This window comes from Podarcis cretensis (assembly GCF_951804945.1).
Source record: "Podarcis cretensis genome assembly, chromosome: 6".
NCBI lineage: Eukaryota > Metazoa > Chordata > Lepidosauria > Squamata > Lacertidae > Podarcis > Podarcis cretensis.
In genome coordinates, this window is record NC_137175.1 from 49,677,174 (window position 1) to 49,702,188 (window position 25,015).

General features: G+C 42.0%; 1 protein-coding gene and 1 long non-coding RNA gene across 2 annotated transcripts; one reads left to right on the forward strand and one right to left on the reverse strand.

Annotated features, from left to right (window-relative positions):
• Positions 1–3,935, forward strand: LOC307218344. The gene is made up of 2 exons (XR_013839926.1): positions 1–2,320; positions 2,653–3,935. It is a non-coding gene; the product is annotated as an uncharacterized lncRNA (long non-coding RNA).
• A 213-nt stretch (positions 3,936–4,148) lies between these two features.
• PSMA5 (proteasome 20S subunit alpha 5) lies at positions 4,149–20,749 on the reverse strand. The gene is made up of 9 exons (XM_079980551.1): positions 20,560–20,749; positions 18,714–18,780; positions 14,432–14,558; positions 12,720–12,787; positions 11,405–11,512; positions 11,239–11,297; positions 8,490–8,592; positions 7,870–7,956; positions 4,149–4,428 (listed from the first exon to the last, which is right to left on the reverse strand). Exons 1-9 carry the CDS (start codon positions 20,586–20,588, stop codon positions 4,351–4,353), a joined length of 726 nt encoding a protein of 241 aa, XP_079836677.1. The 5' UTR covers positions 20,589–20,749; the 3' UTR covers positions 4,149–4,350.
• Positions 20,750–25,015: the final 4,266 nt, after the last annotated feature.

The window sequence follows — 25,015 nt, forward strand, 5'->3', positions numbered from 1 at the left end:
TGTGTCCTACTAACAAAAATGCAGATACATCAAAATAGCCATCACAAAAGTATCAGGGCAGGCAGACACCTAGTTATGAGTACTTTAAAGAAAAGCAATGGTTCATGACACAGATGCCCTTCACAGATGATGCAGTATATATGTATTTTCTGCAACCAAGTTCAAAATGTAGCGTAAGTAGTGACTCCACATAATTAAAGCCTGATCTTTAGGACAATGGTATTGGTAAACTGCCAACACACCTCACTCAGTTAAACACAGTTAAGTACATTCCACCTCCATTAATAACAACGGAAAAGTACGTACTTAATTAAAACTTCCTTCAAACTGAACAAAGCTTATTTTGGCTGGATCATGTATCACCATATATAATTCAAACTGAAGGCAAAATGAAGTTTTAAGGTTACATACAAACAAAGATGTTAGAAACTGAGCACTTAATGATAGTTATCAGAAATGATAAATCCTTGCATTCCCGAATACTATTTTTAATGGACTGGACAGTAAGGTATCCTTAATCCAAGTCACAGAGGAAACCAAGGCACAGACTTCATGAGATGCCTTTATTGAACCTTCATCTACTAGGTCTACTCTTGTTTGCAGGAATGGAAGTAGAGTGCTGCTAAGTAGTTGGATAGCCAGATGGAGCATCTACAGACTTTACTTTGACCCTCCTTTCTTTTACACAACTGAAGACCCAGGAACACTGCAGCCCTCCTAGCAGACAATGGGTTAACAAGTGTTATAGCTAGAAATAGCTAGAAAGTAAAGGCTTCAGAGTATGAACAGGAAACCATCACATAACAGAAGCATTGCAACATGAATTCATGGGAGAGGGGGAAGAGTTGAAGAACCACAAGTTGCTGAAATAGTGTATAGTTATTTCACATAAAGTATTACATAGCATTATGGACAAAAAAGAGTGGAAATTAACCAAAGAAAACAGTTGTATATTCTGAATGTCAACGCTAGAGACAAATAATTTGGACAATTCAGAACTTTGCCACCAAATCTCCAAACCTATCAGGGTTGCAAGTGGCCACGCTATAGGATGGTAATCTTCTGAGGATTTTGATCACTTGCCCCAGAAAAGAAATACACAATTATATAATGTACCAGGTAAGTACAGCTGCTGCATCTGGAGTCCTAGGGTGGGGAGGTGGATGGAGAAAGAAGCACACAACCAGGAACAAACTGCCTTTACTCAACAGCTCACTGGAGGCAGTCGGGGGGGGGGGGAGGAAAAGTTAGGGGAAACTACCGTTGCAATGCCACTGCACTCTATTGCATTGTAAAGTCACCTTGGAGAACCTTGAGTTGCAAAGGAAATATTAATTACATAGGGCAATATCCTACTAAACAGTTCCAGTAGCACTTCTCTTGTGGGTCCACCCCCCCAACCTCCTAGAACAGATTTATGGGCCATGAGGGAGAAGGAAGCCAAAAGTGCTTGCTCTAGCAGAACTGTTTAGCTAGATACTACCTATGTAGCAGCAGCAGCAGTAGTAATAATATTCCAGAACTGTTAGGAAATCAGGAAATGGATTTTTTAAAATGAGGATTTTAAAATAAGGCTTTTAAAATGTTCCTGTAACAGTATCACCAGAAAAACAAGACTGAAAAAGAATGAAGAACAAAGATTACAATTATCTTTGAAAATACCTGTCAACCTTCTAAAGATGACAACGCATGAAATCACAGTTCAGAGACTTCTTGGTTGCACCCAGACATGGAGCATCCCAGTTACTATATATTGTGAGCCACAGAGTTTAATGGACCAAGTTGGGGTTGGCTGGTTGTATCCACAGATCACTATTTAGAATGGCCACTTTTCATACTTTATATTTTGTAGGATAGTCACTTTGAAATACAGATCCTTAGTATCTAAGGTCATAAAGACTAAAAGTGTGCAATTTTGGCAATGTTACCTTGTAATACTTATGGTGGATGCAGAAGGGCACAAAAATTGGATATATATATATTCTAATAATATTCAATACATCCAAAGTATTTTGGTACCTCTCGACAACAGCTTATGCAAAAATCAGCTGATGATCAAATAATGTCGCTAACTGAACAGATGTATTTGCTTTAACCTATGGCAACAGAATAAATGCATCTGTACAAGCAACTAAATTAAACTATACACTATAGAAAGCACAATTTGGCACAGGTGTTTTGGTTTGGTCAGCATCAGCTATGGACACCTAATATGATGTATCTAAAAATTGTCAAAATAGAAAGCAGGTACAATAAACCCTCCATGTGTATTGGAGCATATAGTGAAACAGATCCTCCAGATATGGAAGTAGTACTTGTTGTCCTGTAGGCAACCAATAGCTGACCCAGGAAAATTAGGAAATAAAGCACCATGGAAAAGTTCAGCATCTTGTACACATAAAAATGTGATTTAGATCAGTTAGAGTCCAGTATTTGACCTTGGACCAAGGACAAAATAATTGTTTCAAAAATTAGTGAGCCTCCTCATACCTTATTTGCCCATGTTAGTTTGCATTTGAAATGTGCAGGCAGGCATACCTACAGCTACATTACAGATTATTTACTTTCAGAGTCTCTCATGGGCTAAGGAGACACACTTTTCAAGATCTGACTGTAGTAGGCAAAAATTGAATCACTTCCGGTCATAGAAAGACCGATGAGAACAAAGTCTTGCTTTTTGGTTTGAGAGAAATCATGGTATGATCACATGGTCTCTGGTACCAGCAACAGCGCCTAAAGCAGAATATAAAAAGCCTTTGTTTTTAGTGCCAGGGAAGGTTTTCCTTTTTGCACAGAGCAAACGCTAGATGAAAAACATCAGTTCTATATTCCAAACAGGCTTTAAAATGCACCCATTCAAGCTTATCCTGTGATGTATCCATTCTTATAGATAAGCAGAAGGCACAAACAGACTAGCCACCTGCTACGCAGGTCATTACCTAGCCCAGCATAGGCCTGTCCTTTTTCTGCTTATTGCTCATTAAGACCATTAACTTCTGCTCAGCCAAAGTAGAGCCACTAAAGGCACACACAATCATTTCTGTGTTAATCTTTGCAATACTGTGTTCAGGATGCAATTACAGCTCTCATTACTGGCAAAATATTTTTGTAAGTACCAATGACTGCTAGGCAAATATTGTCTGCCAAGCTGTTAAATGAGACAGACAATTCTTAACTTTCATGAATAAGTAATCCTACAATTTCCCATTTTACCCAACCTGTTTGATATTGCATTGTTTGTTATCACAGCAGCTTAGATTACTCTAGCCTTGCTGATATGCATTAGAACAAAAAGAAATGAACAAGGGCATGGCACAAAGTTACCACGCACTCCTGTTCTAAAGTGAAAATAAAGCCAGTTGGCCACAGTATCAAATATCTAAAAAGCATGTCAGACCAGATAGTTTATTAAACCAAAACTTTAAAAAATGAAATCGGCAGGCCTATTTGTCTGACAGTTCAGTTCTTATCTAGGATAAAAGCATATCCTCTCCCATAGGAAGATACAAGGTGCAAGACTAGATCAATTCACTAGCGGCTAAATTCTGTTGACTCATTAAGAACATGTGTTCCCACACGAGGGAGCTATGCCATTTGAATGTCTAGAAATGGAGCTCCAGAAGTGGATTTTGAAGGCTACATGTCTGGGAGTTTGATTATGAATGCTGCCCAGAAAAGGAAGACAGCTCAGCACAGTAATGTTAGATTAGAAAGGTATCAGAAAATTGCCCCACGTAAGTGAAGTACTATACAGAAATCTTAACTGTAGTGAATAGTATAAATGCCCAGAAAGTTAGTATTTTAACTGTGCTACTTACTCAGGTGCAATCTTGCAGTATGAAAAAGGGATTTGGGGGTCTAAAATGTTTCCCCACAGCATATTGTATCAGTGATGTTTGTCACTGTTGTCAGGATGGGAGGTGATTTAGTTTTTTTTTTTTTTTAATGAACTGAATAAGCAGTCAACTGAAGTTAAGAGTCACATTCTGAAATACTACTGTAGTAACAGGCACCAGAGAAGGCAGCCCTGAATTTTCATTGGGATATTGTACTTCCACTCTCTTGTTGTCGCAACGTTTCCAGTTTGGTCCAGCACCAAGCTGAACCATTCCTCCAACCCCAGAACTTTTATTATAGAAGAATTGACATTAAGAGTAACAAAATGATTTATTCTAGTTTCCTCTTACTGAAGATCTTTTATATGTACAGAAACTGTAAAAAATATTTTGAGCCTTTGTTTAAGAGCAGGCATACTTGCTGCTGAAATAAAGTTACGGGCACTGGAAAAAAACTGAAGAATCAGTTTGCTGTGATCAGGGAATGAGGCATTTGGAGAGGTTCTCTCCCTCATCAAATATCTTTGATGACATCTTCAAGTTCTTCTTTTGTGTACATGTGGAACTTCTTCCCAGGCTGCACTGTTGCAAGCTGCAAGGACAGGGGGAAAAGGTTACATATGCTTATGTACATTAAGAAGACATAGCACAAGACACAGCAGACAGATCACTGAACTCTTTTGGCTCATGGACTGTTCCAATCGAACACGTACCAGATTCCTGAACAGCTACCCTGTTTCCCCGAAAGTAAGACATCCCCCCCAAAATAAGACCTCCTTCCAGTTTTGCCTCTCGCTGTAATATAAGGCATCCCCCGAACATAAGGCCTCCCCCGAACATAAGGCCCCCAAAGCTACCGTAAGGCGTCTGACTCCTCTGGACCGTAGCGGTGGGCTCTGCCGCACAGCTCCCTGATTGGCCGCAGCGCAGCCGGAGCTGTTCAGGCAGTGCAAGGTCTCTTTAAATCAGGGAGCCCGTGCCGCCACCTACTGCTCGCTCTGCCCTGACGGAGTCTGGCTGACTCACAATTAGACAATAAATGTGTATTGTATTCTTCTTCATGGAAAAATAGGACATTCCCTGAAAATAAGACCTAGCGCATCTTTGGGAGCAAAACTTAATATAAGATACTAGCTTATTTTCTGGGAGACAGAGTATGTGGAATTTCTAATGTACTTTATTTCTCTGTAGCAGCGGCAAAACCAAGAAGCCTCTACTGAACATGCTTGGATTCAGCTGCTCCTTTATCAAAATGAGCATGATAGCTCTTATCAGGGCTTTTTTTTAGCTGGAACTTGCCAGAACTGAGTTCCAGCACCTCTCAGGTGCCATTCTAAGAGAGCATGGGAGGCGTTCATGGTGAGTTCTGGCACCTCTTTTTCTAGAAAAATAGTACTGGCTTTTATTGTGCAACCCATTTCTCCAAAGCACTTGAATCCAGTGTTTGTAATTCCACCCCTTAAAAAGGGGGTGGGAAGAGTCATATGAACTGAATTTCCATGCTACTGGGCATTTCCAGGGCCCGGTTCACACTAACCATCATCCCCATTGTAAAGGAGATGGCAGTAATCTCCAGCACACAAAGGCGGTGCAGACCCTTCAAAATGTATGAACTGAAGCATAGTCAAGAGATGGCTCAAGGAGCTTGGCTCTTTTTAAATATATATATACATGCAAACAAATCAGGTAGGCTCTGAGTATGGTTTTCCATGTTGTCAAAAGGTTTGTATTCAATGCTGTCTGCATCGAGTTGTGTTCTGAATGGGACCTCTACTTCATGTCCCTCAAATCTTCTCCAGAGGGTCCCCCAACCCTCTGCAACATATTGGTGGTGCACAGGAGGCTACAGGAAAGAGGAGGAGGAAGTCCCATTGCACAAGCTTAAGTCTGTTGCATCTCTCAGCTTTTCAACAATGCCACCACTGCCTAATATGAATACTGTATGTGAAGCACTTTGAAGCACATTATCTCAGTAACTCTATGAAGAAACATGTTAGGCTCATTTTTAGAATGAATTATAAAATTGTATGACTGTAGAAAGGTGTGACTTTCTTTACCTTTTACAGTACAGTATGTTGTTTACATACTACAGAAATAACCCTCTAACAACCCTTCTTGAGGGCAGGTGATAGTGGTGCAACTCCAAAAACATCTGGATGAAACCAATATTATTAATTGGCTTGAAGCCCAGCTTTGGAACAGAAACTGCCGTGATCACTCTGGTACATGACCTATGCTGAAAAACAGAGACTGTGAGTGTGATCCTGCTGAAACTCCTAGACAATCAGGAACTTTCAACACTATCAACTGTGATATCCTTCTCAGTCACTTGAACAAGCTGTGAGTTGAAAGAATGATTTTGTGGTGGTTTTGCTCCTAGTTGGTCAGAATATTCCAGAATATGGTAGTGATAGCCTCTTAATCATGATATAGGGTCCTTCAGGGCCCAATTCTGTTCACGAGCATTTAATTTTTTAAAGAAAACTGCTGGGTGATGTCCAGGAGTAGAGTAAGGTGACACTCAACTCTATTTCTCTTCTTCAGTGAAGGCAGGTTAGAATGTGAATGTAAAAAGCCGCTGTATTACCTACTCAGAACATTGGTCCATCTAACTCAGTATCGTCTCTGCTGACTGGCAGCAGCCCTCCAGGGTTTCAGCTAGGAAACATTTCCAGCCCTACCTGGCAATTTCAGGATCAAGCTGAGGATTTTCTGCATACAAAGCAGATGCTCTACCACTGAGCTATTCTCCTTCTAGTCCACAGAACTACTTTTAAAAATACAGAAGTCTCCCCGCCTCCACTCCATGTTAGATGTGATCAGAAGCACATTCTTTAAAGCATTTCATGCTTTTTAATTGCAGGGGCAGACTACGAAAGGGGGACACCAGAGATTTAAAGAGAAGTGCTAAGTGTAGCTAAACAACTTTTTCTCCCCCTCTCATAATACTAGACACTTAGGACCCAGATCACGCATTACTCACATAAAGGGGCAAAGTGTGTAAAAAGGTACTGTACCTTTGAGCCCACCCCCTGTTGTTGCATAGCATCCCCCCCTCCCCGCCACAGCCCTGCTTCCACCACCCACACCTTAGCATGGGCATCTAAAAGGGAAGCACTCACACATAGCTCTCTATGCATAGAGGCTTCCCTGAATCTTGCAACTCGTAATAATGTACATTGCTTCTGAGCCCGAGTTTTCCCTCAGTGCACACAAAACTTGCTCCCTGAACTTGTATTGAAAACTCACACTAGAGATTTAACATTGCTTCAGATCTTATTACAGAAAGACCTTGGAAGTCACACAATTTTCATTCCATCTAAAACTTGAGTGCCAAGAAAGCACTGCTGAGCAAAGGAAACTTCCTTCTTAAAGAAAGTGCATGATGGCAAACAGGCATGTTCCCTAGATAGTATAAAACATTTTCTAGAAGTCCTCACCACATAAGATTTTAACTAGCTGCCTTAGGTCCCTTCAAGGGAAAAAGCAGGGTATTAAAATATATAACAACAACACTCTGAGTTCTGTTTTCACTTTCAAAAAACTTGCCAGGAAATTAATTTCCAGAATCCCACAACAGTTTAATCAGGGCATTCATTCCCACAGCAATGGTCTCTAGCTTCTATAAAATTCAGTTATAGAAATTGAGAGAAGCGCCAAGGTAGTGACCAATTCTAAAGAGCCTGTCAAAAGGCACCAAGATGATAAGAAGTTAGGGCTGCTATTATTTGGGCAAAGGGATGCAAGAACTCTCACTTCAAGGCTAAAGAGTGTCAGAACTATCAAAGCTGCAGTTATAAGTATGAGATCTTTAAAGATGCATCTCAAAGGCATCTGTTTGGGTACTGTGAGAACAGGATGCTGGACTAGACAAGCCACTGGCCTGATCCAGCAGGCTCTTATGTTCTTATGCAAAGACATGAATCCCCTTTGAAGAAGCAGCTATTAGCTAAGGGACATAATGCCTTGTAGTTTCCATACTGTAGATACAGGTGGAAAATGTTTGCCTTTATCAAAAGAGCAAAATACATACCTCAATGTTAGTTGCATTCAGTTTCTCCTCCATAACTTGTTTTAAAATGACAAGGGATGACTTGATTGCTTCTTTCAGTGTCATTGACTGTAAAGAGAAGTCATGAAAGTTAAGTGAACACATGGTGCACACATGACTACTTTAAATCTCTATACTAAGATTGTCTCCATATAGCAAACAATCTGCTTGTTTTAGCAAAAGCTAAAAGAGGTTTGTAATGGCACACAAGAATTTTCCTGTTCTTTTTGGTATGACATTGTATATGAATGCCTGGATAGAATAACTGCTCTACAGAGTGGTTTAGAATGAAGAGCTGGTATGGAATTAGCTATTAATCCTTTGTTAGAGAAGTATTAATAGAAATCTTTGTCCATACTTGCCCACAACTTACTACTGTAAGAATAACTTTATAACTGAGAAATGTAGTGTTCCATTTACATCAGGAGGCACCAGCTGCTTTACTACACCTTCATAACAGAAAGATTAGGGACCACGTGTCAATTGCAGAACTGTCATTCTTGTCTCTTTTACTTCTGTTCTTCCACCAGGGAACTGCAGTAAAGAGTGTTTTATGGGACAAAAAAATCAAGATCTGCTTTTTTCAGATCTCATCCTATTACCTTGTGGTAAACTTCTTGCAGAGAGCTTTGTGCACCTTCTGAAGCTGATCCAATTGCTCTTGCATCACACTGTACAAACGTCCCAGAAGGGTCCATGTGAAACCTACACAAGAAGAGGCAATGGGGGATGAGTAGAAAATTAATGGGACAAGGAACTTTTCTAGAAGAGACACAGTAAAGCATGATACTTCAAGGATTAAGAGGCGTCTATAAACTTGACCTATTGTGATTCAGCAGCACCTAGACTTGAGCATTCTTTCCTCCCACATGGCCAAGGAGGAGGGGTGAAAAAAGGATTTAATTTACCAATTTCTGGCTTGTTATGCATGAAGTAGGAATTGTGGCTTGAAAAAAAGTAGTCAACTGCAACACAAACCATAGTCAAACCATGGTTTATGAAGCAGGCTTGCTTAATAAACTACAGGATTTATTTTAAAACAAGCTTCCTAATTTGAACATAAAAAGCTATTAGGAAAAATGGTATTTAATTCTGTGTTTTTTCTCCTCTCGGCCATACAGGAGGAGGAGAGGGGAATCCTCAAGCCCAAGGTTTTGCTCAGACTTACAGAAGCACATAGTTTAGAGTTACATGCAAACCAGTCATGGGTATGCATGGCAGCCAAAGTATTAAAACCTCGATAGTTGGATTATTTTGATCTATAGAGAATTGTGTGGTGTTCTGCACAGAAACTGGCCTTTCCTGGCTCTCCTCCAGCAATTGATCCTGCTCCAAATAGCTAGTCCCAGAACCCTCCAAAAGAGCATATACAGTGGTACCTCGGGTTAAGAACTTTATTCGTTCTGGAGGTCCGTTCTTAACCTGAAACTGTTCTTAACCTGAGGCGCCACTTTAGCTAATGGGGCCTCCTGCTGCCACTGCACGATTACTGTTCTCATCCTGAAGCAAAGTTCTTAACCCGAGGTAATATTTTTGGGTTAGCAGAGTCTGTAACCTGAAGCGTATGCAACCTGAGGTACCGTGCAAATGGCATATTCTGGTTCAGGGCCATGTTATTCTTTAAGGAGCTACAAAGACCAACTATTTACTTAACTAATAAACCACAAACTAAATTAAGAGTATGAGCTTTCACAGGACTGGAGTTTGATTCATTAGATGTTAAAAGGTCATTGCCTGTTTAAGGAATTGCCTGAAGGATCTCTATGTATGTTCCCAAATAAGTTAAATTAAATGATGGACAGAACATGAAATGGCAGAACAAGAACTGATAGAGCAGTTATGTGGACCAAAATTTTCAAAGAAGCTATGGAGTCTCTCATGTTATACACCTCAATGGGAGAAAGAAGATGAATATTCCATGGAGGTGACTTCAAACTCCAGACAACTGTACTTATATTCCTGCAATAATTCAATCTGTTATAGCATTAGACAGAACAGACTGCACTTTAAACCACTCATGGTCTTTAAATAGTTGTTTTTTTAAAAAACAAAACAAATGGCAAAGAACTGGCATAAAAATAATTTTAACAATGGGGAATGAGGCAATGGGTGGGAAAGGGAAGAGAAGAGTACAAAAAACTCAAGTCTTAGTCAGAATCAAATGTGCAACCATTCTGAGAATGTATTTAAGGTATTACTTGCAATTCTAATAGATTATCAAGAGACAAACTGACCGATACAGTAAAATACAATACAAAAGATATTGGGGTATCTGCTTGAGATGACTACTGAAAGATAATCAGACAATTATTATTTTGCAGATTTATTCTGATTTCAGGTTAATCCTAGCAGTATTTGCGAATGTTTTGCATATGCAAATGATCTTGAATACATGTTCCATATATTTAATTAAGAAAAATGTTTCAATAAACATTTTTTTGCAATTTTAGATTGCAACTCCCTTATCTTTTAGTGCACGTAATCCTTTGTTTTAATCACACTCTCAACCCTTGTTCATACTGCTCTCTCTCCTACAAAACTGAGGAAGGCTTGCTGTTTTAAAAAGAGCTTGCAGCTTTGAAGTATACAGTTTCTGGTTACAAATGCTCTCCCAACCCCACCTAAGGAATGTCATAGCAGACTACAGATATTATATTACCAATAGCTCTGCTAGTACTTTAGAAAAGATTATTTGCATACTCCCCTATTCACTCTGAATGTTTACATGTTCAAACATTCGGGATTTATGCAAGTGTCACATTCTGTGTAACAATGTGCCACGTAGGCAACTCTGAGAACAGGAACGGAGTAGACTTCCCTTGCACCCCGATCTTATAGATAAGGCATAACTACAATGGCATATGGTAGCCCAAGCCAACATTTGACTGTGACAAAATTCATCATGTTATCCTGCCTGTCCATCACAATTGCACCATAAGGAGTTACTGAACTGCATCAGACGTATTTAGGTTGCACTATTGTAGCTGGTTTGCACCGATGGAAAAAATATATTTAAAGCAGCTTACAGGGTAATAGTCTCCAACCCTGCATCAATAATATTGCCATTTATCGTTTCTATTCTGCCTAATAGCTTTTCACCGCTATTCAAACTTTAGTGATTATGACAGATGCTAGCATAATATGGCTAGGATGCTGCTGCAATATTCTGAATCATCTTGCATTATCAATCCAATGTATTGCCACTTATTTACTGACACGGTATCTCACAAGGTGGCAGATACCCCCCTTTTTCAGAAGGGTACCCCATTTCTTACCAATTGCACAACAGGTAGACACGCTGCACTTGAACATACAAAGAAAACAGACTGAAAGAAGTAACGGGCAACTTACAGCTGTGGTCCCTTTTCATCAACTCCTCCAAAGAGTAGTGCCACGCCAAATGGCCTTGACTGGAACATAATCACAGAAGGATCAAGACTTTAATGGCTGAGTAACTGGGTAAGCCAATTGCCAAAGATGTGCATGCAGAATATAACTGGCACAAGCACCTACTCACCATAGCACCTGGATCAGCATCTTCTTCTCCGAACTGTAATGCTAAGTTGGACACGGCCTGTGTCACACTCTCTACAGTCATGATTTCATTGTATGTAAACCAGTGATTCTAAGACAAAAGAGCAGGTTGAACTCTGTAACATGAGAGTTTTTCCTTCACACACACTCAGAGCAAATTTACAAAAAATCAAATAAAGGATCTTACTGTTACAATGAGCAATGGTCAATTTCTTCTGCTTGGAGAGCTTGCAAGTCATTGGCCCCACTCTATGGAAGCAGCTTGGCTAAGAAGGGCTCAGCATGCTGCCCCCCCCAGAAGCTAAAATCCTAAAATGGTCCCTAACGCCAATCCTGAGAAGACACTTCATGTTGCTGGGGCATCTTCTCTCATTATGCACTAGAGTCCTAAAATACTGGCTTTTGTTCTAGGCAGCACTGTTCCCCAAGTAACAATAATGTGTATCTCCGAACAGAACAAAGTGAGAGTGTGCTTACCAGGGAAGAATTACACAAAAGTTTCACATGCCAATTTCATTGTGGTGCCATTAGGGAGTCACAAGGAATTGGGGAAAGAATTAATGTGATTCATGGGCCACCAGCTGGTTACTCCTCTTAGAACACCTATGTATAATATAGCCCAACTATCTGACGAAGGCAAGATACTGTACACCAACTCTACAAATTCTATGATTCTAAGATTTACAACACATACTTTCTTAGGATGCTTTTAAATGTCTCTCCAGCCACTGGGAGCTGTTTTTCATAAACAGTTCCTATACAGGTTGGGAGAGTATAAAGATCCAACCACAGCATCCTCTGGTTGGACCATTTAAACATCATCTCAGCCACAGAGAAGTCACTCATAGAGTGGTGACTCCTATGCAGTTAGGGGAATTAAGGCCCCTCAATCTTTCTTAACTACCTAGAAAGGATTTATACCACCACCTGAGCAAAATGATGGAGCTCATTGGCTAGAACAAAGAGGGAAAGAATAGTGTTGGATTGTTTCAGAGTGTATGTATTTTCTACATATTAAATAAGGTTCTTCCAAAAACACAATGATAGGTTACCCTGTTACATCTTAGACTCTTTTAATATTCAGGGAAAACAGGAAATAATATATTGATCAAGGAAGAACAAGAAAACCCTATGCTAACCTTTCAAAGTTAACCTTCAATTTTGTTTATTCCTTAGATAAAGACAGAGATTAAAGTTGCTCTATATTCAACTCTATCACCATGTTCTGCTAATAAATGACTGACATTAACAAAAGGAGGAGGGGAGAGATGCAACACGGATCAACATTTAAATGTTACCTGTGTCTCAACTCTTGCTTTGTCAATTAATGTCTTTGCATCAGCTATTAAACCGCTCATTGCACAACCTGTAAAGAGATACACAAACTTTAGTCAGCTTTGGATCCAATTTGCAAGAAGTAAAAAAAAAGTTTCAATTTCCCAAAAAACTTAAAATCCCTATGAAGTCCGTAGTTTAACTATACACCATGTGAAGAAGTACTTCCTTTTGTCTGTCCTGAATAAAGACGCTTTGTCAACTCCCATTTTCAATCAAAAATTGTTGTTGTTTTTCATGCTTTGAAATCTGACCAAAAGGTCAAAGCCCCTGGATAGGTACTGCATATTTTTCTGGTTTAACTGGCAAATGCAAAGATTTAAGATGGCAAGCCAAACTATATGTGGAATCCTTCGGCTTTCTGACAAAGTGGCATTTATTTTTATTTTAAAACCTCATTAGCTTCTCAGATACACAAAGCAGGCCCATGTCCATGAGAAGTTAAATGCTCACAAATATAGATAGTACAGAGTAGTGTGTTAGTCACTTTAATGCAGTGTTCGAAACTCCTATTGTTCTAGCAGCATTTTGCAACAGGGAATTGCATACGTGTGAGCAGTTTCTGAGTTCTGGGCGCAATACTGTGCCTAAGATTTCAGATTAAAACTGCAGAGTGGAAGGAAAGAACCTTTTGCTGCCTCCCCACTTCCAGCTACTCTCTGAAGACTAGAGAAGAGGCCCTCTTAAGCAGTGCTTTTTTCTAAAAACATGTTTAGGAGTACTCTCATTTTGACTCAAGATAATCACCATTTTATGGTTCAAATCGGGGGAAATAAATACAATACATGGACAAAAGTACAAAGATTCACAAAATGTTTAGGGGTTTGCATACCCCTGCATACCCCCAGAAAAAAGCACTGCTCTTAAGAATGCTAGGGGGGATGGGCAGGGGAAGGACTAAATGAACATAATATTTTAGCTTCAGTGCATTCATTTTCAGCTTTATATTCTCGCTATTTAAGAAGTGTGCCTAGACATTCCATAGTTCTGCCCATAACTATGGGCACATTTAGTGCCTAGCTTTCATACCTCAGTTTCTAACACTGCCTTCATGTGCTACTAGAAATATGAAAATACCAGTGTTACATCTTCAGAGTTGATTAAAAACACAAACAATTGTCTGTGAACAGTAAAAAAGTTAATAGTGTACTGGGGAAAAATCCATACTGAAGAGATGATATTAATATTAAACACAAGGAAAGGGAGGTATAAAAATGTAATGTATTTAAGAATACACCCTAGCTTTCTACTGTGGTGTGTGCGTGCCTATGCATGAAACTGTCTTGAGTAGAGGACAGGCTAACATTAGTGATCCAATCACTGAGCTTCCAGCACAGAAGCTGGCTCAGGATCAAGCGTTTACATTGCAATTCCCTGCCCTCCAAGTTCTAATTTTGGGGACACACTTTCACTAGTGAGGTCAACCAGAAGCAAGTTACAGCTGCTGCTTCCTACTTCTGCAACTATGTCCTGCTGGCCTGGAGCCTGGAAAACCAGTGACTGCCACCATTAAATATTAATTCCCCACCAAATAAAGTCTGCACATAACTTTGTAGTGTGCATTACAGGATAATTTCTCACTAAGAGACCTGCAGAGGAAGGGTTTTATTCACGTACATGCTGCATCACACACTACGATTTACTGTAGAAATATGTGAGATTTTGTGACCCTTACCTATATGAGCATCTATTTCTACAATTTTCTCAATACTGCTGGGTTCCATAAGTGGAGAGGTGATCCTCTTCTCCACAGCCAAGCAAACCCCTTCTGCTGTCTGAATTCCAATCGCTGTGGAACCAAGCTTTTTAAAAAAATTGAAAGGAAGAGGAAAAGATTAGTACTACCAACCACCTTTTATATTTAGTGTATCTGATCTATATACTTAAGAGATGCACATCTCAACGTACATACCGTATTTTTCGTCCTATAGGGCGCACCGGCCCATAGGACGCACCTCGTTTTTTGGGGTGGGGAATGAATAAAAAAAAATTATTCCCCCCCCCAGCCGCGGCTGCCGCCCCAAGCCTTGCGCGCTTGGCAGGAGCTCCTGCCAGGTGCGCAAGACTTGCAGACACTCGCCCGAAGCACGGAGAGCCCTCTGGAGGGCTCTGCGTGCTTCGGGCGGCAAGCTGCCGCTCCAAGACTTGCGCGCCCGGCAGAAGCTCCTGCCGGGCGCGCAAGGCTTGCAGACACTCGCCCGAAGCACGAGGAGCCCTCCAGAGGGCTCCCTGTGCTTCGGGCAACAGGCTGCTGCTCCAAGCCTCGCGCGCTCGGCGGGAGCTCCTGCTGGGCGCGCAAGGCTTGCAGACACTCGCCCGAAGCACGAGGAGCCCTCCGGAGGGCTCCCTGTGCTTCGGGCAACAGGCTGCTGCCCCAAGCCTCGCGCGCTCGGCGGGAGCTCCTGCCGGGCGCGCAAGGCTTGCAGACACTCGCCCGAAGCACGAGGAGCCCTCCGGAGGGCTCCCTGTGCTTCGGGCAACAGGCTGCCGCCCCAAGCCTCGCGCGCTCGGCGGGAGCTCCTGCCGGGCGCGCAAGGCTTGCAGACACTCGCCCGAAGCACGGGGAGCCCTCCGGAGGGCTCCAGGCTGCTGCCAGCAAGCCTTGTGAGCCCGCAGGAACTCCCGTCAGGCTTGCAAGGCTTGCGGATAGCTTCCTGAAGCCTGGAGAGCGAGAGGGGTCGGTGCGCACCGATGCCTCTCGCTCTCCAGGCTTCAGCGAAAGCCTGCATTCGCCCCATAGGACGCACACACTTTTCCCCTTCATTTTTGGAGGGGAAAAAGTGTGTCCTATGGGGCGAAAAATACGGTAATTGGTGATAATCAGATTCAGAATATCAGAAAAAATTATAAACAAGTTTTACCTACATATGTATTATTATTCAATTTATTATCTGCCCTTCACCATAAGGTTCCAGGGCGGGTTACAACAATATAAAATGAAGCATTAAAAATACTTAAAACAAATCACAAGCACAACTAGAGGGGATCCTAAAACATATACAGTGGTACCTTGGGTTACAGACGCTTCAGGTTACAGACGTTTCAGGTTACAGACTCTGCTAACCCAGAAATAGTACCTCGGGTTAAGAACAGTTTCAGGTTAAGAACGGACCTCTGGATTGAATTAAGTTCTTAACCTGAGGTACCACTGTATCTCAAGTGTCAAAGGCCAGGGTAAAAGGGTATTTCTTCAGCACACAATTGAAAATAAATGGTTAAGGTGCCTGGTGCACCTCTATGAAGAGGGAATTCCACAACTTAGAGACTGAAGCAAAGAATGTCCTCTCCCAGATCCCTCCCTCTAACTTCTGAAAATGGTGGAACAAACAAGAGCTTATCCATGGATAACCACACCTAAGACAATCTGTGGGGAAGGAGGCGGTCTTTCAGGTATTTGGGGCCTAAATCATCTAGAGGTGCTTTTCCCCCTTTGATAAAGATTTTTTTATTTCATTTATACAAAACAAATAAATAAAACAGGGAACAATCATAACAACTCAATAATAGGCACAAAAGTAAGTACAGATGCACATGGGTTAAATTACGAAATCAAAGTATGAAAAAATGTGTCTTAACACAAAGAAAGAACATGGGCATTGTTGTGAACTGGTCTTTAGCTTACTGCAAAAAATTATAATTACGCAAAGCAATGCAAATATTTTATACAAATACATTTTAGTTAGAAAACAGTGGCTTATCTAAGATAAGCTCTTTACTGATGTTACAAGTTAAATTTTCTCTGTCTGAACTGCAAAATAGCACACTTAGAAGCACTCAAGGATTACTGATAATGCAGTGAGCAGAAATGAACTGGGAACAGTGTTTGAAGACATGTGGATTGCAAAAGCTAAGACTTGCTCTGGCCACAGGGAGTCCCTGCTGGACTCTTAAAGCCACTAATTGTCATTACCATAATCTTTTAATGCTTCTCTTCTTAATGATGGAAGCATATTTAAGAGTAAATGTGGGATACTTAATGATGAATGCACAACTGTTGTGTCCGGATTCTAATAAGCCTGCACAAATGTATTGTACTGGTTCCAATGCCCAATACAGCCCATCACTGCAAGGACTAGTGGATCCAGAATAGCAAGTTACATTAAGTAAGTCTGATTGTGTTTGTTCTTAGAAGGGACAATAATTACTGATTTCTTAAAATTTAGTTGCATGCAGAGCATGATAGAAAGAACTACCCATTTAATTTAAGTGTACTGTACACAGAAGTCGTCATCTAAGGTATACAGACATCAACTTTATTGCTTGACTTAATAGTGCAATCCTATTCAGGTCTCCTTGGAAGTAAGTTCCACTCAGTTAAATGAGACCTGCTCCCTTCTAGGTAAGTATGTATAGGATTGTAGTCTTAATGAGTTTAACATTTTACAAAAATTCAAATTTAATGCAGATTAATACAATTAAAGAACACCAGGTTAGGCACAACAAAACCAAAGCAAGCACAGCTGCTCACAGTCTGTAACATCTAAACTTCTGTGATCTGAACAAGCAGCACAAGCTTTGGATAAAGTTGCTCAAATAAAGTTGCACCTCACTCCGCAGCTACGGCTTTGAGATTCCCCATTCAACCCATCCAGACTTTGTTGATGACTTGCGGAAGTCATAATGATGATGATGATGATGATACTTTATTATTTATATCCTGCCCATCTGGTAGTTGGTAGTTCACCACACTTCAATCAGTATGATTTATGAGCAGAGTATGTGGGAGCCCCAGCAGAGTCTTCAGCAGAACAGCTTCCTCCCTGATTATGGGGAAAACTCCCCTCTCACACAGTTCAAAGCAGTGTTAGAAGTTGGCCAGATGCCAGGCATATTTTGCAACTGGTGCGGGTCCAAGTGCAACCATGTGGAGCTCTCTGGATGCCAGGTTGGCAACTGACATCTTCAGCTGGCTAGCCTCTCCAGCTTTCTTAAGCAGTTAAGCAAAAGAGCTTATTTATTACATTTATATCCCAAGGACTACATGATTTACACACACCCCGCAGTTAATCCCTACAATAACCCTGTGAGGTAGGTTAAGAGGCTGTGCCTGGCCCAAGGTAACCCAGTGAGCTTCATGACCGAGCGGGGATATGAACCGTGATCTCCCAAGTCCTAGTCCAACACTCTAAACCACTACACCACACGGGCTTCCTAGAGTACTTCTGCTATGGGGCAGCTATAAAAAGTAAGTAGGTAAATAAATATGGGGAAAGCAAAATGTCTCTTAGACAAGGATCTGAAATATTTTCCTTGAAGCTTGAATTTGTTTTATTCTGGATAGTTTTACTTGATGCTTTAATGTGTTGTAAACCGCTTTGAGATTTTTTCTTTAAAATATGAAGTGGTATAGAAATGATGGTGTCCATAACCTAGGTTTAAGGTGCCATTTGATGATTAGCTTATATATCTGAATTCCTAACACTGATTCAAAGTAACGAAGTGTTTATTGTCACCAGATATAAGACAAAGCTAAACACTATTATCTACTATATACCGTTCTTCTGGTCTTTGCAGTCAAAGTACATGCGCACAGAGAGATCCATTAACACTATCACCATGCTAGCTAAAACTGCTGTGTAAAACCGACAGCCTCTTTCCCTGACTCTCACTGATTCTGAGTCAGACAGTGATAGAAACAAATCATTTAACAGGACAGGACATTGACATGGAGAAGGCCGTAATAAAAGAAATGTGTTAGAGACTATTATACCCATCTCTACATGTAGGCATATTTCCTGAACCAATGGGAGAGTGAATGAATCAGCAAGTCATACATTTAAGCTTGCTGGTGTTGCTATGGTAACCCAGTGCACCTGGCACTCTTATCTCAAAACATCCAGGGGGGTATGCTCCTCAAGACATGAGACCATGCACTGTATAATTTAACCCATTGTTCACATCACACCAACAGACTTGAGAGGTGGTATTTACAGAAGAGACTCAAGTGCTTATTGTACCTTTATAGCTTCAATGGCATATTCCACCTGGAATAATCTTCCTTCTGGAGAAAAAGTGTTCACACCCCTGAAATTGAAAGAAAAAAGTAAACTCAGAACATAATCCTATGCATGGTAACTCAAAAGTAAGTGTTCCTACTATCACAACCTGAAAAAATGAGTCAGACTCTTGGAAGTGTCAGGAAGTTTACAAACAGAAGTAAATGGAGCTATATCCTGTAAGAAGCAATAACTAGGTATGCTTCTTTCAGTGAGTGGGCAGGTGTGTAAGTGTTTAAATACAGTCGTACATTGGAAGCCGAACGCCTTGGCTCCCAAACAAATCAGCTCCTGAACGACTGAAACCCGGAAGTGAGCGTTCCAGTTTTCGAACAAAAAATAATAATCTACAACAATGCTTGTGCATCTATAGCAAAATCTACTAAGGGCCAGTGTGGGTTTTAAAGGCAGAATAAATCATTTAAAGTGAGTTGTGATTTCTATAACCAAAAATGTTCTGTGTTACCTTGCATAAATGAGAGGCCACCAACCTCACCTGGGGAAAACCAAAAGTACCTAAAGTACCTTTCAACCTCATCTTGCAGGTTTGTCAAGCTGCAACCAATTTTCCGGGGGGGGGGGGGGAGATTTAAGCCAGAATTTGGCACTTGAGAGTCTGAAGTCAGAAATAAATATGAACTAAAACTAAATTTATTTTGTAAAGTGTGCACCCAAGGAAAATTCTGATACTGTAAATCCCCAAGTATCACAGGGAACTGAGCGGTGTTCATTTGCTAGCTGTTTGTGTGATGTTATCTAAGATTCAACAAATTAATTTGAGACGTTCTGCATAAGTTAATTTGCCCACTGTCTTATAAGTACAGAAGTGTTGTTTAGTTTCAGTTTATTGAGCATGAATCATTCATAACCTTTGTCAAATCGGTGCAACTGAAAGCAAAAGCTTGAAGACTCCATCACTATGACTAAGGAAACTTGCTGAGGCCTTGCCTCTGCAACAGTTCAGATAATACAAGGCTACCATTGCACAACACAAGTTCTGTCAGTTATAGATTGGAACACATCAAGAATTTTGCCAGCATTGAAGTACAAGGTTAACTTTGTTTATGTTTTTCTAAACAGCATACAACTTAAGGGACACAAGCCCCTTCACAACTCATGCTTGCCTATCACTGAGAATGCATATTTAAGACAAACTGGACCTGGAGGCAGAGGGGATGGGGAGCAACAGGAAGAGGAGGTTTGTTGTGATCAGCCTACATTACTAGTAAAAATAATTGGAAACCTGCGCAGAGTCAGTAACACTCATTCTCTTACTGATGTAGCCGGTGCATTACTTCTGCAGGACAGAATTTTCCAATTTAGCCTTTATAAGTGTCTGTCCTCCACTCCCACCTGGCTGGAGAAAAAGGAAGCCCAGAAGAGGAGAGCGGGGTTGCTTCCCTCAACTTGCGACTTGCTACTGCAACTGAGCAGCACAAGGGCGGGCACCCCAAGTTTATCGGCATCTTCTTAAGACCACGCCGCTTCCAAGGCGACTTGCCTTCAAGCGAGCGTGATGATGGCGCTTCCCGCGATCTCCTCTCTGGCAGGAGGCGGGTTAGGCGACTGTGCTCAAGCCCTTCGGTTGGAAGTCAGGCCCGAGGCGCTTCAGTCTGTCGAGGGGAGCAGAGACTCCCGAAGGCCACCCGCATCCCCGCCCTCCATGGACCCTCGCAGGGGGAGGGGGGAGCCTGAGGGAAGGCGCCTCTAGCCGGCACCCGAAGGCTGAAGCAGACAGGCCGCCCCGCAGTGACTCAGCCCCTGACTAGGCGCAGGCCGCGCTCCCTCACATCCTACCCGCACTCACCTGTCGTACTCCGAGCGAGTGAGAAACATGTTGGTGGCGGCGGCGGCGGCGGCGGCTGCACCGGAAAAGAACTGAGCGCACGCGGGGCACGGAAGTTGCAGGTCCGAGTTCGAGCCCCCACGCTAGGCCGGGGATGGCTGCGGCCCTGTCAGCACAGCACCCGGTTTCACAAGCCACTGTCGCCCCGCGCATGCGTTGAACGTCACGCCGTACGCGCTGCGGCTCGCCGGCCAATCGACTTCTCGCGGTGCCGTCGTGCTATTGGTCTCAGAAACACTCGTACCGAGCCCTGGTTGGCTAATGGTTGCCATGGTCTGTGGAGGGACCTCAGGCCCGCCCTTCCTTCTACATTATCAGCCACAGGAAATCTCCGAAGAACAAGGAGAAGCAGCGGTGGATCGGAAGGTGCAACTGTAGTGCACGAGGAAAATGCTGTTTTTACTCAACGCTTATAAGGAACAAGCTTATTCTGAGGGACATCAGTAAATCCATCCATCCCAGAACTGGCAAAGTAAACTCATCCATCCGACTGACAAAGGCAGTCTTATTATGATTTGGATTTAAATTTATTCATCGCTTTTCACAGTGAAAAGTGAAAAAGCGACTTGCAACAAGTAAAACAAAAAACAAAGATAGCATACAAATCGCGTTAAAACAAAACTCTAGATTCCCAGCCAGAGTGTTTCCCAGCCTTGCTGCCTAATGTATTTTAAGCTAAAGATGCCAAGGAGTGAAACTGGGACTTTATCCATGTGCTCTACTTATTCAGATACAGTACTGTACTGTGTCACTGAGCTATGATAGTCTGCCAGCCCTGGATATCCCCCCTCCCATATCTACTCAGCTGTAATAGCATACTCAAATTAATCTTGATTCAAGGACTCTGCGAGGCTGAAGGATCCACAGTTGGGAAGCTGGGAAAATTGAATTCAAGGGCCACAGGCATAGTTCACTGAAAGAACTCAGAGTTTGAAGAGTATGGTAGAGAATGCCAAAGGTAGCAGTAGACGGAGACTTTAAAATGCCCCTCACCATGACTGTTAAATCCTGTATCTGCAAGACAGCTGCACTCAATCATCAGCACCCATCCTTTGACTCAACCTGAGGATGCTCTGGCTGCTCTCCAGCAAGTAAGTCCCTTACTCTTTGCCTTACAAAATCTCCACACATGCCAAAACAGCTCCCACAACAGCAGCACCTAAAGTTCAATTGATTCAGGTCCCCTTCTCCACTGATAATGGCAAATGGTCAATACCACATACCTTGGCAGGTGGCACTGTAGTCTAAACCACTGAGCCTCTTGGGCTTGCCGGTTAGGAGGTTGGCGGTTCGAATCCCTTCGACGGAGTGAGCTCCCGTTGCTCTGTCTCAGCTCCTGTCAACCTAACAGGTCGAAAGCACACCAGTGCAAGTAGATAAAAAGGTACCGCTGTGGCAGGAAGGTAAACACTGTTTCCATGCGTTCTGGTTTCCTTCATGGTGTTCCATTATGCCCAAAGTGGTTCAGTCATGCTGGCCACATGACCCGGAAAGTTGTCTGTGGACAAACACCGGCTTCTTTAGCCTGAAAGGGAGATGGGTGTTGCAACCCTGTAGTCACATTTGACTGGACTTAACCATCCAAGGGTCCTTTACCTTCACCTACCAATTTCAGATACCTTGGCGGGCGGGCTGGTGTTGTTGAGGCATGTGGTAACACAGCCATTGTTATGTCAGCCCCTTGCCCCTGCTAAGGAAGTTGCTTTTTTGCCTGGATAACAGTTCAGTAATTCACAAATAGTATAAGGAGGATGCTGTGGGATCCCCCACTATGGACCCCCAATGGCCTTACATTTTGCAGCAGTGCTCTAGAACTAAGCAAAGAGATCCTAGATAAAATATTCACAACAGCTTGCTCAAAAAGGAGAGGTCCATCAAGTTAAATATGGGTGAAAAGGATGTCATTGGAGCCTGTGGGTCACCTGATTCAACATTTTTTAAGAAATAATAATCCCCAGATGAAGCTTCTTGCAAGACTAAGGTACTGGTACCTGCACTTTCGTTTTATGATAATGGTGCTAGGATTAGGGAACTGGTGCTAGTGGTCCAGGTTATAAAACCCACGGTGCCTGATACCAGTTCTCCTATACCTATTCTGTTAGTACTGTACCTCATGCACCACCCACTTTCTTTTAATGCACACATACATGCAAAAATAAGCTCTGCTGAATATAGTAGGACTTACATGTTAAGAATGGAAGAAGAGCCCTGCTGAATCAGACCAAAGGTCCATCCAGTCCAGCGTGCTGCCAATGTGTACACACTTCACCATGTGTATGTGGTGACCTATGCATGAGAACTCACAAATGGCATGTTACCTCTGTGTGGAACCCATCTATTCAGTCTCATAACGTGAACTCCTCCCGGAGTTTCTTGTGCCATCGTGTTCTAACTCCTGCTGCTGGCAACCTGCCCAGCTGGCAATCTGCCACCGATCCATAATGGGATCCCAAGTGACCATTTGAAAATTACTGCTTTGTAGGCTGATGTGGTGCATGGTAACCTGGTAGTTCAATGTGACTTGCTCCTGAAAAGTGTGTATAGGTTTGCAGTCAAAGACTCCCTTCCTTTCTCTCGCTGAAGTTACACAGCAAGACCTTTTCTGAAACCCACCCCCCTTTCTGCTAATAACACTGTCTTGAAATCAAACCAACATCTTCAAGCGCATAGCTGAATCCAGATAATGAATCCAGATCTTCCTTGTAGTACAGGACCCCCTGGTAAGATAGGCATACCTTCCAGAACAAGGCATATTATACCACTTCTGTTGAGTAAAATTGGCTCGTCTTTGCAAATAACATTTCAAAATGACAAGCCACCATTTAAAAAATGTTAAAATATCCTATTTTTAAAGCCAAGCATTAATTTCATGGCCCAAGTTCCCTAAATATAGGAGGAATGCTGAGCCAGCCATAAGTAGAGCAGAGAAGGAGGACTCTGTTCTATCACATAAGGAAATATGCTGGAGGTGTAAAGTCCAAGGCTTAAATAGCGATTCAAGAGAAGGAGGCTCACATGTGGGTTTCAGGTTGCATTACATACAAGCCTATAATAAAACCCTGTGCTGTCCAGGGTGTCTGCCAAACATTAAATTTACTGTATGAAGAAGATGCCTAGAACACTAGCTGCATTTGCAAAAAGAGGTTAAGATCTAGGAAAGGGAGTGATAGATGTACCGGTATGTCGCTGACTTTCTGTGTCCTATACTAAGTCCTAGAGTAAAGTCAGGGTAGGGTTGCCACATTTCCTGGAAATTAATAACAATCTAAGCCTACTACCAAGTTCTGAGACAGTGCAGCAAGTGACCCAGAAATAGCTATATACTGTACTCTCTCTGTACACAGAATGTTTGAGCGCAGAAAGATGTGAGTTTGAGGCTGTGATTCTTGACATGTGTACCTGAGCGTAAGTCTCATTGAGCTTCAGGATAGAGACATGATAGGATTGCCCTATAAATCACACCTCATTATTTTTCAAGTTACGGTTTCCTTGTCTTACAAATAAGAGAGCAGGAATAGCCCAGTGGGGAACAGAACCTAGCATATTCTGCTAAATATGCTGGCAAGCACCTGCTTTAACTTGCTAAATTAAAGCAGCAACAACTTTCATTTCCTTCTTGGGTTGCTGCTGTTCAATTAAGCAAGCAATTGTCATTGTGCCTCATTGGGGGGGGGGAATCAAGAAGTAAGTGTTCAGTCCTGACCATTGAGCAAATTGAAATAATAAAATGGTGGCATTATAATTGATGCTATGGCTATCCTGTTCTCATTCCACAGTAAATAAAGGTAATGCAGGACTCCTAAGGTTTTGCTGCTATGAATTTAACACAGCTACTGTTCTGCAAACCTTTCTCAATTCTCAAATGTGCTTTTAAAAATGAAACCTTTTTACACAACCTAACCTCAAACATTTATTTTTCAGGAGGATTCCTTAACATTCTGTACTCTAGAATATTTACTCAAGTGAAAGATGTACCGTATTTTTCGCTCTATAACACGCACCTGACCATAACACGCACATCGTTTTTAGAGGAGGAAAACAAGGGAAAAAACATTCTGAATGAAACAGTGGATGTATCATTTTTGTGCTTCATGATGTGGCCACAGACATGTGATCTGATGGTGAATTTGGGGTGACCCAATGCAAAAATCCTGAGAATCCCTGTGGATCCATGCTTTGTAACCACGTTTTTGCACCATTGCAGCCCCAGGCAACAGTGGGTGCGTGATTTTTTGGGGGCAGGCTGTAGCCATGGACATGCTATGTGCTCTGATGGTGAATTTGGGCTGACCCAATGCAAAGATCCTGAGGATCCATGTGGATCCATGTTTTGTAACCACGTTTTTGCACCATTGCAGCCCCAGGCAACAGTGGGTGCGTGATTTTTGGGGGGCAGGCTGTAGCCATGGACATGCTA